At 41.3% G+C, this 13,384-nt stretch overlaps 1 protein-coding gene across 7 annotated transcripts in view; it reads right to left on the bottom strand.

The window, feature by feature from the left end:
* The window catches only part of LOC139418248 (nuclear receptor corepressor 1-like), a 126,704-nt gene extending 113,639 nt beyond the window's left edge, over nt 1-13,065 (bottom strand). For 6 of the 7 annotated variants that reach the window (XM_071167550.1, XM_071167553.1, XM_071167555.1 and 3 more), the window contains exons 1-2: nt 12,915-13,065; nt 2,054-2,245 (exon numbers count right to left, since the gene is read on the bottom strand). In XM_071167550.1, coding sequence (XP_071023651.1) covers nt 2,054-2,164 — 111 coding nt within the window. In that variant the 5' untranslated portion in view covers nt 2,165-2,245; nt 12,915-13,065. The remainder of the gene's footprint in view (nt 1-2,053; nt 2,246-12,914) is intronic. The other variant, XM_071167557.1, reaches the window with a different exon arrangement.
* Nucleotides 13,066-13,384: the final 319 nt, after the last annotated feature.

Here is a 13,384-nt window from a genome sequence, read left to right as displayed (position 1 = left end):
TTAGCATTTCATGCCCTTTGCTATCAGCACACTGTGACCTACAAACAAACCTGAGCATGTCAATGCACTTAACAGAAAGTTCAGCCCTACCTAGACCAAACATTTCCTAAAACAACCATTATTTTTTCCACATAGACAGTTTGTAAAAACAGAAATGTACCATTGACCACTAATCAAATCAACCTAACAAACATGAAACAACCTTTGTGATCATGTTGCAATAACTGCAAGGAAAGCCTACTGCATCTCTCAACTTTGTCAGACCAAATGCTAACTAATTCATCGCAAAATAGTTAGTGTCTGCACAAAAAAAACAAAAGATAGGCATTTTAATGTATTCTCCAATTACCCAACAAGTGGTCCTACACACATGCAGAAAGTTCATTTCCATGTAAAAATATCAGACATTGATGATTATGTTGCAGTAAATGTGAAACCAGAGTGAAAGCAGCAATACTATAGGTGAACAGTTGGCCTCTGTGTGAATCAGTTCATCAAGCCCTGAGGAATGCACAACACTGAGCAGAGATAACCAAATTGATTTATAGTCATGGAAATCCAGCGCGTTCTGGAGTCTTTCATCTGACCAGGGGGAAGTGGTGGAGAGAAAAACACTCTACACTACATAGCTCTGGTCTGGCTAGAGCCATGCTAAACTTAGCTAGAACAGTGGGTTCTGGCATATTCTAAGAGAGATAAAAACAGTGAAGTGTTCAGAAACACAGACACACCTCTTTATAGGCTGCAGCTTTTTGTAGCTCTTTGCCTATCCATGCAAAAACATATGTTTTACACAGAGTAATTTTCATAACCCAAAATAAAAACATTCTCAGATGAAGTCGAAAGGGTCAGACACAGAGAAATCTGACCCCCGATAGGTATTTAGCACCTCGGCCCAGAGTCTCGACTGTTAACATCCCTAATGTGAACAACAAAGTTAAAAGTGCACTATGCAGAATTTGCTCCGCCATTTCCCAGTTGCTAAAATTCTAAACAGTTCCCCTAATTTAAGGTAGTGACAAAACAAGCAAATATAGTGTAGAGAATCACGATTGGGTTTAGGTCAGGGCTCTGTGCAGGCCAGCAACCGAGGACAGACGATTTCTACACGCTTCAGCACTCAGCGGTCCCGTTCCGTGAGCTTGTGTGGCCTACCACTTCACGGCTGAGCCGTTTCCACTTCACAATAACAGCACTTACTTGACCGGGGCAGCTCTAGCAGAGCAGAAATTTGACAAACTGTCTTGTGGGAAAGGTGGCATTCTATGACGGTGCCACGTTGAAAGTCACTGAGCACTTCAGTAATGCCCTTATACTGCCAATGTTCGTCTATGGAGATTGCATGGCTTTGGACTCAATTTTAAACACCTGTCAACAACGGGAGTGGCTGAAATAGCCGAATCAACTAATTAGAAAGGTTGTCCACATAGTTTTGTATAAATAGTGTATTTCAGTACACTCGTAACAACTTAAGCATTACAAAACATATATTCGATAAAATAACCTTGTGTAACAAATAACCCTTTCATTTTTCTGTTGACCAAATTCGTCACTCTCACTGACCTCCGTACAAAAACTCCTTGCTTGGTGAGCAAAAATACACCGCCTGCTGAAGAGTTGGCCTCTCTCTTCTTCTCTGATTATAGTGATCATTTCAGCATTAGGCGATAAATCGGTTGATCATTATAACCACAAGTGCACTGTAATAATACTAAAGCAGCCAAAGTAATTAAAAAAACTGACTTGAGAATAACTCAATTGTTGTACCTTTAGACTGTTCAAGCCAGTGGATACTCTCATGCTTTCACTTAAACACAAGAGAAGTCTGCATGATTCTAGAGCACATCCCGAGGCATGTCATCTTGAAATCTCTATTTTCCATTATATTATGGATTCAGCATTAACATGCAATAGTGAATAATTTGCATGGAGAGGAATTCTTGCTAGTAGGTGTGTAAAAAAACAAATAAAAAAAGTTGTAAAAGATACAGTGCAGTGCCACCATTAAGAGGTTTGAGAGAGTAATGACATTTCTCTGAGCTCAGTTTCTTACCTGTTGGTGGCGTGTGGTGCTGAAGGTGTACTGGACAGAGTGTGATGGGTAGCGACTCTGCTCACTGCTGAAGCTGCCCTGGGTAGGGGGATAGCCCGAGCTACTGGACATCCTGGCTCCCGGTTGAGCTGGGCGGGCTGTTGCTGCACTGATCAGGGGCTCAGCTGGAGCATGGCTGGAGACCCAAAACACCTGACGTAGGACAGATAGAGGGACACTAGTGTTGCATGGTATACCGATGTAATGTCGATACATTTTCAATACTAGTACATGAAAAACGGTTTGGTACTAGAATATTACTTCTGTCAAATGTGTCTGTATCAGTGCAGCCGACCCCTTATTATAGTGCACATCGTGCCTGCCTACTTACTCATTGCTAGCCTACACAGAGAGTCTGGGCTGGTGCCTGTTAGCTCCCCACACATGCTGTACAGTAGTTAACACACTTGAATAATATGACACTGCATGTAGAAATGTTGAACCTATTAATTACTGTTCACAAAAACAATGTCCATTCAGGCAGAACACTTTACAATGGAAGATGATACTGGTAGCTTCCAGCTTAGCAGGCTAACTTTCCTTGCTAGCTGACAGCTAAAGCCAACATCAATTCACTACCCTAGTACCTTGTTTGTGATACCATAATGCAAGTCATAATGCTAAAAACACAGATTTCAAAGCTGATTTCTACCAAACACTTCATTCATTAACTTAATGCGTCTATCACCCAAAGATGACCTATTGCCTCAGCACAACTGCAGACATTTTTTGGTACCCTTCCCCAGATCTGTGACGACACAATCCTGTCTCAGAGCTCTACAGTCAATTCCTTCAATCTCATGGCTTGGTTTTTGCTCTGACATGCACTGTCAACTGTGGGCCCTTAAATAGACAGGTGTGTGCCTTTCCAAAACATGTCCAATCAATTTAAAATTTACCACAGGTGGACTCCAATCAAGTTATAGAAACATCAAGGATGATCAACAGAAACAGGCTTAGGGCTGACCCCGATTAGTCGACTGGTGGATTGTTCGGTTGTCTTTTTTGTTTTTGAGCAGTAACACACTCAAAAGTTTGGACACCTACTCATCAAAAAAGGGGGTTTCTTAATTTTTTACATTGCAGAATAATAGTGAAGACATCAATTTTGAAATAATTCATATGGAATCATGTAGTAACTGTCTGTTTTACATCCATTGAGAATGACAATAGCTCCCCAACACATTTGAAAAAAAATTCCAGCTCTCTCCTTTTTGAGAGGACTTATTGTGGGTGCTGGTACTGTTTATATTTACAGTTGAAGTCGGAAGTTCACATACACCTTAACCAAATACATTTAAACTCAATTTTCACAATTCCTGACATTTAATCCTAGTAAAAATTCTGTCTTAGGATCACCACTTTATTTTAAGAATGTGAGAGAAATCATTCTCTCTACAATTATTTCAACTTTTAATTTCTTTCATCACATTCCCAGTGGGTCAGAAGTTTACATACACTCAATGAGTATTTGGTAGCATTGCCATTAAATTGTTTAAATTTGGGTAAAATGTTTTGGGAAGCTTGTAGAAGGCTACCCACAATAAGTTGGGTGATCCCTGAATGGCCCATTCCTCCTGACAGAGCTGGTGTAACTGAGTCAGGTTTGTAGGCCTCCTTGCTTGCACATGCTTTTTCAGTTCTGCCCACAAATTTTCTATGGGATTGAGGTCAGAGCTTTGTGATGGCCACTCCAATACCTTGACTTTGTTGTCCTTAAGCCATTTTGCCACAACTTTGGAAGTATGCTTGGAGTCATTGTCCATTTGGAAGACCCATTTGTGACCAAGCTTTAACTTCCTGACTGATGTCTTGAGATGTTGCTTCAATATAGCCACATATTTTTCCTGCCTCATGATGCCATCTAATTTGTGAAGCGCACCAGCCCATCCTGCAGCAAAGCACCCCCACAACATGGGACGGTGTTCTTCGGCTTGCAAGCTTCACCGTTTTTACTCCAAACATAATGGTCATTATGGCCAAACAGTTCTACTTATTTTTAGTTCTATCAGATCAGAGGACATTTCTCCAAAAAGTACAATCTTTGTCCCCATGTGCAGATGCAAATAGGAGTCTGCCGTTTTTATTGCGGTTTTGGAGCAGTGGCTTCTTCCTTGCTGAGCGACCACTCAGGTTATGTGAATATAGGTCTAATTTTACTGTGGATATAGATACTTTGTACCCGGTTCCTCCAGCATCTTCACAAGGTCCTTTGTTGTTGTTCTGGGACTGATTTGCACTTTTCGCACCAAAGTACATTCATTTCTAGGAGACAGAACGTGTCTCTTTCCTGAGCGGTTTGAGGCTGCGTGGTCCCATGGTGTTTATACTTGCGTACTGTTGTTTGTACAAATTAACGTGGTACCTTCAGGCATTTGGACATTGCTCCCAAGGATGAACCAGACATGTGGTCTACAATTGTTTTCTAAGGTCTTGGCTGATTTCTTTTGATTTTCCCATGATGTCAAGCAAAGAAGCACTGAGTTTGAAGGTTGGCCTTGAAATACAGCCACAGGTACACCTACAATTGACTCAAATGATGCCAATTAGCCTATCAGAAGCTTCTAAACCAATGACAATTTTCTGGAATTTTCCATGTTGTTTAAAGGCACAGTCAACTTAGTGTATGTAAACTTCTGACCCACTGGAATTGTGACACAGTGAATTATAAGTGAAATAATCTGTCTGTAAACAATTGTTGGAAAAATGTATTGTGTCATGCACAAAGTAGATGTCCTAACCGACTTGCCAAAACTATAGTTTGTTAAGAAATGTGTGGAGTGGTTGAAAAACGAGATTTAATGACTCCAACCTAAGTGTATGTAAACTTATGACTTCAACTGTAGGTGCAGGAGCTCCACAATACTTTTGAGCTAATATTCTATAAGAGTAAGAGCAGCTCAAACAGTACAACATTTGAGGAGCCGGTACTCATCTCCGGTGAACGCCTACCTAAGTTAAGCACTGCTTCTTATCCCTTGCGCAAATACCCTACAGCTGTCTCTGTCTGCAAGTTTGCTAGTGCAAGCATCGGGTCGGACCAAAGTTAATACGTTTCAAGTTTGTTGCAGACAGGCAATGTGATTTATAGAATCCCCCCCCCCTTAAAATAAATAAATTATATATATATAATTTATTTAACAATAATTAAAAACAATCTGGATATTTTCTGCCTGCAGGCTGCAATGTTTTAATTTGTTGGCATTATATAGGCAATGGCAATAATAGTTACCTTTTAGGTTATCATTTTAGATTTGTATAGAATTTTTGTTAACGACTTGACAATGATTGAGATATGAAGACGTTACTATAAATTAAACTGTTTCACAAAGATTTGCATATGAAAACCATAGCTGGCACACAGATCGGTAGAAATTAGAAGTTAAATTGGCATTCCACATGAGAAAGGTTGCCGGCTCTTCGTATAACCCATTACCGGCAACTTCAGGATAGTAATGGCATAATTTGCGAACGCCACCAGGAGGAGAAGAGTTGGGTTAGGTTAAGTTTTTTTCTCTTCTTCATGTTATCTAGATCTGGTGCCCTCGAGGCATTTGTCAAATTACATCAAACCATAAAGCTTAAAGCATGAGACAAGCTCAATGCATATAGTAGATTTTATTACACCCTGTGTATTTTTCCATATATAGACACCATATTTACAAATTTTGATTGGTCGAAAGAACAAACGACTTTCAGTCGACCAAGATCATTTTTAGTGAAGACAGCCCTATACAGGACGCACCTGAGCTCAATTTCAAGTCTCAATGCAAAGGGTCTGGATACTTATGTAAATAAGGTATCCGTTTATCTTTAATACATTTGCAAAAAAATTTAATTGATCACTAACATTTTGAAGCTGAACCATCCTTGTGCTCTGCTGCGCAGTAAAGTCATATCTGACTAAGATCATAACATAGGGTCAGAAGTGCGTCAACCTCAAATATATTTTCTTACTTCACAGAAAATAATGTTCCTTGAGTTGACTGAGTTTAGAGTGATGAAAAGTAGCTAACTGCTCTCATGTCTCTTCATTGAGCAGAGCAGCCCAAGCAGAGACGTTGCTATGGTTACTCAGACCCGCTATGAGCAGAGCGCATGCAGAGCGTGCAGGCAGCGAGTGAGCGATTTAGAGGTGCTAATAAGTAAAAAATTATGTTGTCACATGCGCCGAATACAACAGGTGTAGATCTTACAGTGAAATGCTTAATTACAAGCCCTTAAAACTTCTTGACGCTACCCATCCCTGTCGCGGGATCATTTTCGGCAGCAACCGGTGAATAGCATAACGCAACAGTAAAATAATATTACTAAACAAATATTAATATTCATGAAATCACAAGTGCAATATTGCAAAACACAGCTTAGCCTTTTGTTAATCCACCTGTCGTCTCAGATCTTTTAATTATGCTTTACAGCGAAAGCAATCCAAGCGTTTGTGTAAGTTTATCGATAGCCTAGCATAGCATTATGTACACTTAGCATCAGGAAGCTTGGTCACGAAAATCAGAAAAGCAATCAAATTAACCGTTTACCTTTGATGATCTTCGGATGTTTTCACTCATGAGACTCCCAGTTACACAACAAAATGTTCCTTTTGTTCCATAAAGATTATTTTTATACCCAAAATACCTCCGTTTGTTTGTCGCGTTATGTTCAGAAATCCACAGGAAAGAGCGGTCACGACAACGCAGATGTAAATTCCAAATTAAAATTCCAAATGTCCACAGAAACATGTCAAACGTTTTTTTATAATCATTCCTCAGGTAGTTTAAAATATACATTGCTCAAAAAAAAGGAACACTAACATAACACATCCTAGATCTGAATGAATGAAATATTCTTATTAAATACTTTTTTCTTACATAGTTGAATGCACTGACAACAAAATCACACAAAAATGATCAATGGAAATCAAATTTAGCAACCCATGGAGGTCTGGATTTGGAGTAACACTCAAAATTAAAGTGGAAAACCACACTACAGGCTGATCCAACTTTGATGTAATGTCCTTAAAACAAGTCAAAATGAGGCTTAGTAGTGTGTGTGGCCTCCACGTGCCTGTATGACCTCCCTACAACGCCTGGGCATGCTCCTGATGAGGTGGCGGATGGTCTCCTGAGGGATCTCCTCCCAGATCTGGACTAAAGCATCCGCCAACTCCTGGACAGTCTGTGGTGCAACGTGGCGTTGGTGGATGGAGCGAGACATGATGTCCCAGATGTGCTCAATTGGATTCAGGTCTGGGGAACGGGCAGGCCAGTCCATAGCATCAATGCCTTCCTATTGCAGGAACTTCTGACACACTCCAGACACATGAGGTCTAGCATTGTCTTGCATTAGGAGGAACCCAGGGCCAACCGCACCAGCATATGGTCTCACAAGGGGTCTGAGGATCTCATCTCGGTACCTAACCGCCAAACCGGTCATGCTGGAGGATGGTGCAGGCAGCAGAACGTTCTCCACGGCGCCTCCAGACTCTGTCACGTCTGTCACATGTGCTCAGTGTGAACCTGCTTTCATCTGTGAAGAGCACAGGGCGCCAGTGGCGAATTTGCTAATCTTGGTGTTCTCTGGCAAATGCCAAACGTCCTGTACGGTGTTGCGCTGTAAGCACAACCCCCACCTGTGGACATCGGGCCCTCATACCACCCTCATGGAGTCTGTTTCTGACCGTTTTGAGCAGACACATGCAGGCAGTGCTCCTCCTGCTCCTCCTTGCACAAAGGCGGAGGTAGCATTGATGTTCCATCCTGGATGAGCTGCACTACATGAGCCACTTGTGTGGGTTGTAGACTCTGTCTCATGCTACCACTAGAGTGAAAGCACCGCCAGCATTCAAAAGTGACCAAAACATCGGCCAGGAAGCATAGGAACTGAGAAGTGGTCTGTGGTCCCCACCTGCAGAACCACTCCTTTATTGGGGGTGTCTTGCTAATTGCCTATAATTTCCACCTGTTGTCTATTCCATTTGCACAACAGCATGTGAAATGTATTGTCAATCAGTGTTGCTTCCTAAGTGGACAGTTTGATTTCACAGAAGTGTGATTGACTTGGAGTTTCATTGTGTTGTTTAAGTGTTCCCTTTATTTAAAAAAAAAAAATAACAGTAGTGAGGCTTTATACAGGGGGTACCGGTACAGCGTCAATGTGCGGGGGCACAGGTTAGTCGAGGTAATATATACATGTAGGTTGAGTTAAAGTGACTATGCATAAATAATAAACAGAGTAGCAGCAACGTAATAGATGGGGAGGGACAATGCAAATAGTCTCGGTAGCCATTTGATAAGCTGTTCATGAGTCTTACGGCTTGGGGGTAAAAGCTGTTTAGAAGCCTCTTGGAACTAGACTTGGCGTTCCGGTATCATTTGCCTTCCTCTGACACTGCCTGGTATAGAGATCCTGGATGGCAGGAAACTTGGCCACAGTGATGTACTGGGCCGTACGCACTACCCTCTGTAGTGCCTTGCAACCGGAGGCCGAGCAGTTGCCATACCAGGCAGATATGCAACCAGTCAGGATGTTCTCGAGGGAGCAGCTGTAGAACCTTTTGAGGATCTGAGGACCCATGACAAATCTTTTCCGTCTCCTGGGCGGGAACAGGCTTGTCTTGGTGTGCTTGGACCATGTTAGTTTGTTGGTAACGTGGATGCCAAGGAACTTGAAGCTCTCAAGCCCCGTCGATGAGAATGAGGGCATGCTTGGTCCTCCTTTTCCTGTAGTCCACAATCTCCTTTGTCTTGATCAAGTTGAGGGAGAGGTTGTTGTCCTGGCATCACACGGCCAGGTCTCTGACCTCCTCCCTATAGGCTGTCTCATCGTTGTCTGATCAGATTTTGTGCACCAGCTGTTGTTTACAAATATAGACAGACCGCCACCCCTTGTCTTACCAGAGGCAGCTGTTCGATCTTGCCGACGCAGCGCAAACCCCACCAGCATAACCCATTTCTGATTTTGGACAGGGCCTTAAATTCGGCAGATGCAATCGGGCCTGGGTAGGGCCTAAACGTTGCGGGCATTTTTATTTTTTTATCCGTTATTTTATCAGGTAAGTTGACTGAGAACACATTCTCATTTACAACAATGACCTGGGGAATAGTTACAGGGGAGAGGAGGGGGATGAATGAGCCAATTGTAAACTGGGGATTCTTAGGTGACCGTGATGGTTTGAGGGCCAGATTGGGAATTTAGCCAGGACACCGGGGTTAACACCCCTACTCTTACGATAAGTGCCATGGGAACTTTAATGACCTCAGAGAGTCAGGACACCCGTTTAACATCCCATCCGAAAGACGGCACCCCGACACATGGGTAGGGCTCGGGCTTAAAATTCATGCCTGTGCAGTAGGGATGCACGATATATCAGTGAACATATCGGAATTGGTTGATATTAGCTAAAAATGGCAACATCGGTATTGGCCCGATGTCTAGTTTAACACCAATGTGAAAAACTGACATCAAAACTGACGTGCATACATATAGAACGTAGGTACATGATGCCACAAAAAATGTTGCGCTGCACCTGAAAAAAGGCATTCCTAACCTAGCCCACAATGTCTGCTGTGTGGATCGAGCAGTCATTTGAAAGAGGAAGAACATATCAGCAAGACAACTCAAAGGCGAAATCCATTAACACCAAGTTAACACTACTTAACCCTGGTGCCCAAAGCTAACGTTATAAGCAGCCAGATAGCTTAATCTGGCTAGTGAGGCTCGACCTGACCCGGTTGTGTTGTGTAGCTAGCCACAATAAGGATTAGGAAAAATAGTGGAATTTGCGGTTTCCCTTCAAAATAATTGTATGTCATTGACAGTGATCAAATCATAGCTTATTTGTCACGTGCGCCGAATACAACAGGTACACCTTACAGTGAAATGCTTACTTACAGGCTCTAACCAACAGTGCAAAAAAAGGTGTTAGGTAAGTAAAGAAATAAAAACAGTAAAAAGACAGGCTATATACAGTAGCGAGGCTACATACAGACACCGGTTAGTCAGGCTGATTGAGGTAGTATGTACATGTAGATATGGTTAAAGTGACTATGCATATATGATGAACAGAGAGTAGCAGTAGCGTAAAAGACGGGTTGGCAGGTGGTGGGTGGCAGGACACAATGCAGATAGCCCAGTTAGCCAATGTGCGGGAGCACTGGTTGGTCGGCCCAATTGAGGTAGTATGTATATGAATGTATAGTTAAAGTGACTATGCATATATGATAAACAGAGAGTAGCAGCAGCGTAAAAAGAGGGTTGGGGGGGGGGGGGGGTACACAATGCAAATAGTCTGGGTAGCCATTTGATTACCTGTTCAGGAGTCTTATGGCTTGGGGGTAAAAACTGCTGAGAAGTATTTTTGTCCTAAACTTGGCACTCCGGTACTGCTTGCCATGCAGTAGTAGAGAGAACAGTCTTTGACTGGGGTCTTTAAAAAATTTTAGGGCGTTCCTCTGACACCGCCTGGTGTAGAGGTCCTGGATGGTTAATGGCAGATTAATATGGTGGGCAGGTTAATATTGCCTGCTAACCTGGATTTATTTTAGCTAAATATGCAGGTTTAAAAATATATACTTCTGTGTATTGATTTTTTTTGTTGTTGAATTTTACCCCTTTTTCTCCCCAATTTCGTGGTATCCAATTGTTTTAGTAAGATTTTTATAAGATAAGTTTAATGCTAGCTAGCAACTTACCTTGGCTTACTGCATTCGCTTAACAGGCAGGCTCCTCGTGGAGTGCAATGTAATCAGGTGGTTAGAGCGTTGGACTAGTTAACTGTAAGGTTGCAAGATTGAATCCCCGAGCTGACATGGTACAAATCTGTCGTTCTGCCCCTGAACAAGGCAGTTAACCCAGGCCAACCTAGGCCGTCATCGAAAATAAGAATGTGTTCTTAACTGACCTGCCTAGTTAAATAAAGATGAAATAAAAGGTGTTAAATTTTTTTTTAATAAAATCCAAATCGGCGTCCAAAAATACTGATTTCCGATTGTTATGAAAACTTGAAATCGGCCCTAATTAATCGGCCATTCCGATTAATCGGTCGACCTCTAATCACTACAGTGCAGGGCTCTGCCAGAACTGCTTACGTTGAAGGTCCCGATCTTCCCATATTTTCAGAGTTACACTAACGCAAGTGAAATCCTGTACAGAGCAATGTTTGAGAAGGAAAGCCTGAATGTCGATCTGATGAACACTTCGTCATATTAAAATCAAGGATTTGTATTAAAAAAAATACGTCTGCTGCAGGGGTGCCATCCAGACAGATATGGCGATGACAAGAATGCCAGGAATACCAAACAAGGCACATTTTTGTCTGTCAGACAAATCATGAACGGCTATGCATCTACAACGCCATGCTGCTGCTGCAAAAAAAAAAACACAAGCATGTTGAGGGGAAGAAAATCTCCACAGTTGCTCTCCAAATCTCTGCAGTTGCCTTTGAGTTTTTACTTCAAAATGCTTAAAACAATAAGATGGCATAAAATGCTGCTGAAACTCTATCCACATTCATACCTGGAATGAAACTCTACACAACACCTAGCCTAAAATGAAGCCTAAAAAAAAATCTGGTCCTCTAATTTATCTGATTGTAAACCATATCTGATACAGTTTGGATAGAGGCTACAGAAAACAAATTGCGCCGACCACAAGCACAAACAAGGCCCCAGTGTGTTTCTCATGCTTGTTCTGCATGCCTACAAGGACAGCACAATAATTGTCTTCCGTCAGGAATGTAATAGTTATAAAACCTAAGGCAATGCAACATCACAAACACCAGTTAAAGTATTGAATGAGTCTCTTCCACTTATTATAATGAGTCTCTTCCTCATTAATATAATGTAACAAAGTAAAATCAATGAGGACATATTAGAGGAGACGAAACAGGTGAAGTGTGCACTTTGTAAATAAACGGGATGATTGGAGTCTGCATCTTTAGGCCAGCTGACAGTGAACTTGTTTACATTCTCCTCAGTAGTGAGTTTCTCATCAATACAGAACATAATATCTAATATGACTCTTGTCTTTTAATACCAGTTTGTTGACAGGCAGGACCAGACGTTGAATTACAGCTGCAACGACAAAACCTACTGTTGATGCTGAATAAATAACAATCACATATTGCAACAAACCACACTAAGATCATATTAGCGCAATTTATTGACTAACCATGGATGGTGTCTCCATGAAAGATGCAGATGGTTACTTTTCGGTTTGTTGATGGTGTTGGTTATACAGACGTTTACAATAATAGCTACTTAGCTACTTGGCCTACATAACATGATTACTTAGCTAAATAGTTTGCAGATACTGCTGTATGGAGCGAACTTTTTTACATAAGGTGAAATCAATTAATAGTTATTATTGTCTAAACGTATTAAACAAGATACAGCTGCAAACATCAATAGCAACTTGACAAATGTAATGCTCGTTGCAGTCTACACCTTCCTCTGGTGTTTGCTTGTATGCTAACTGGGTAAGCTAACTAGCTTACAATATCAATTGCTTGTTGCTGAATTAAAGTAGATGTACGTTTATTTTTAGTTTAAAATCGACGAACTAGCATTAATCTCCCATAAATGTGGAAATACAGCATACTTGAACTTTATAAAGTACATGAAAACATCGGATGCTGCGAAACGACAGTGTTGTTTGCTACAATTACTCACTTTGAATTCTCAAGCAAGCCGCCATCTTGCAAAGGGAAATTTGCAGCCTCGATATATTACGCTAAAGTGGCTAACATGCTAGCTAAACGCAACCCAAAGTTCTGCTCTATTCTGAAAACATGTAACTTCTGTGCACATATGAAGAGATAGACACTCACCTCACATTCGGGGAAAAAGCACCGTGTAAGAAGTAAATGTGTTCTTATTGGGTTTAAAGGGCTGATGCTTTGTAAACCCGCTGTTGACGGACAGTAGACGGGTCGTAGCAGACAAGAACGCTGCACCACATTTGTCTGTCGATGTCCTGGCAGGATTGTAGAAATTGTTACATAGAAAAAAAATACAGTACTTTCATGATGTACATTTGCATACTGTGTGTGTTAAAGATGGATTAAAACAGTGATTAGACATTAAGTCAACGTTGTCTAAACTACGCGATTTTAAATATATATTTTTATTTGATATACCAAAGAGGATAATGTTGTGTAACGTTAAAACCATCCCCATAGACTAACTAAAGATCAATTGTCTCCCGCCTGACACAAAACATGCTTGTTGATCGTGATTTTTTATTTATCCAAAACGAAAATATAAGTAATAATGTGTCCACAGTTTAGATAAATAAAAA

The sequence above is a fragment of the Oncorhynchus clarkii genome, chromosome 10, assembly GCF_045791955.1.
Source record: "Oncorhynchus clarkii lewisi isolate Uvic-CL-2024 chromosome 10, UVic_Ocla_1.0, whole genome shotgun sequence".
Classification (NCBI taxonomy): Eukaryota; Metazoa; Chordata; class Actinopteri; order Salmoniformes; family Salmonidae; genus Oncorhynchus; species Oncorhynchus clarkii.
The sequence above is the reverse complement of the archived record's forward strand: the minus strand, read 5'-3'. Positions and strand labels throughout refer to the sequence as shown.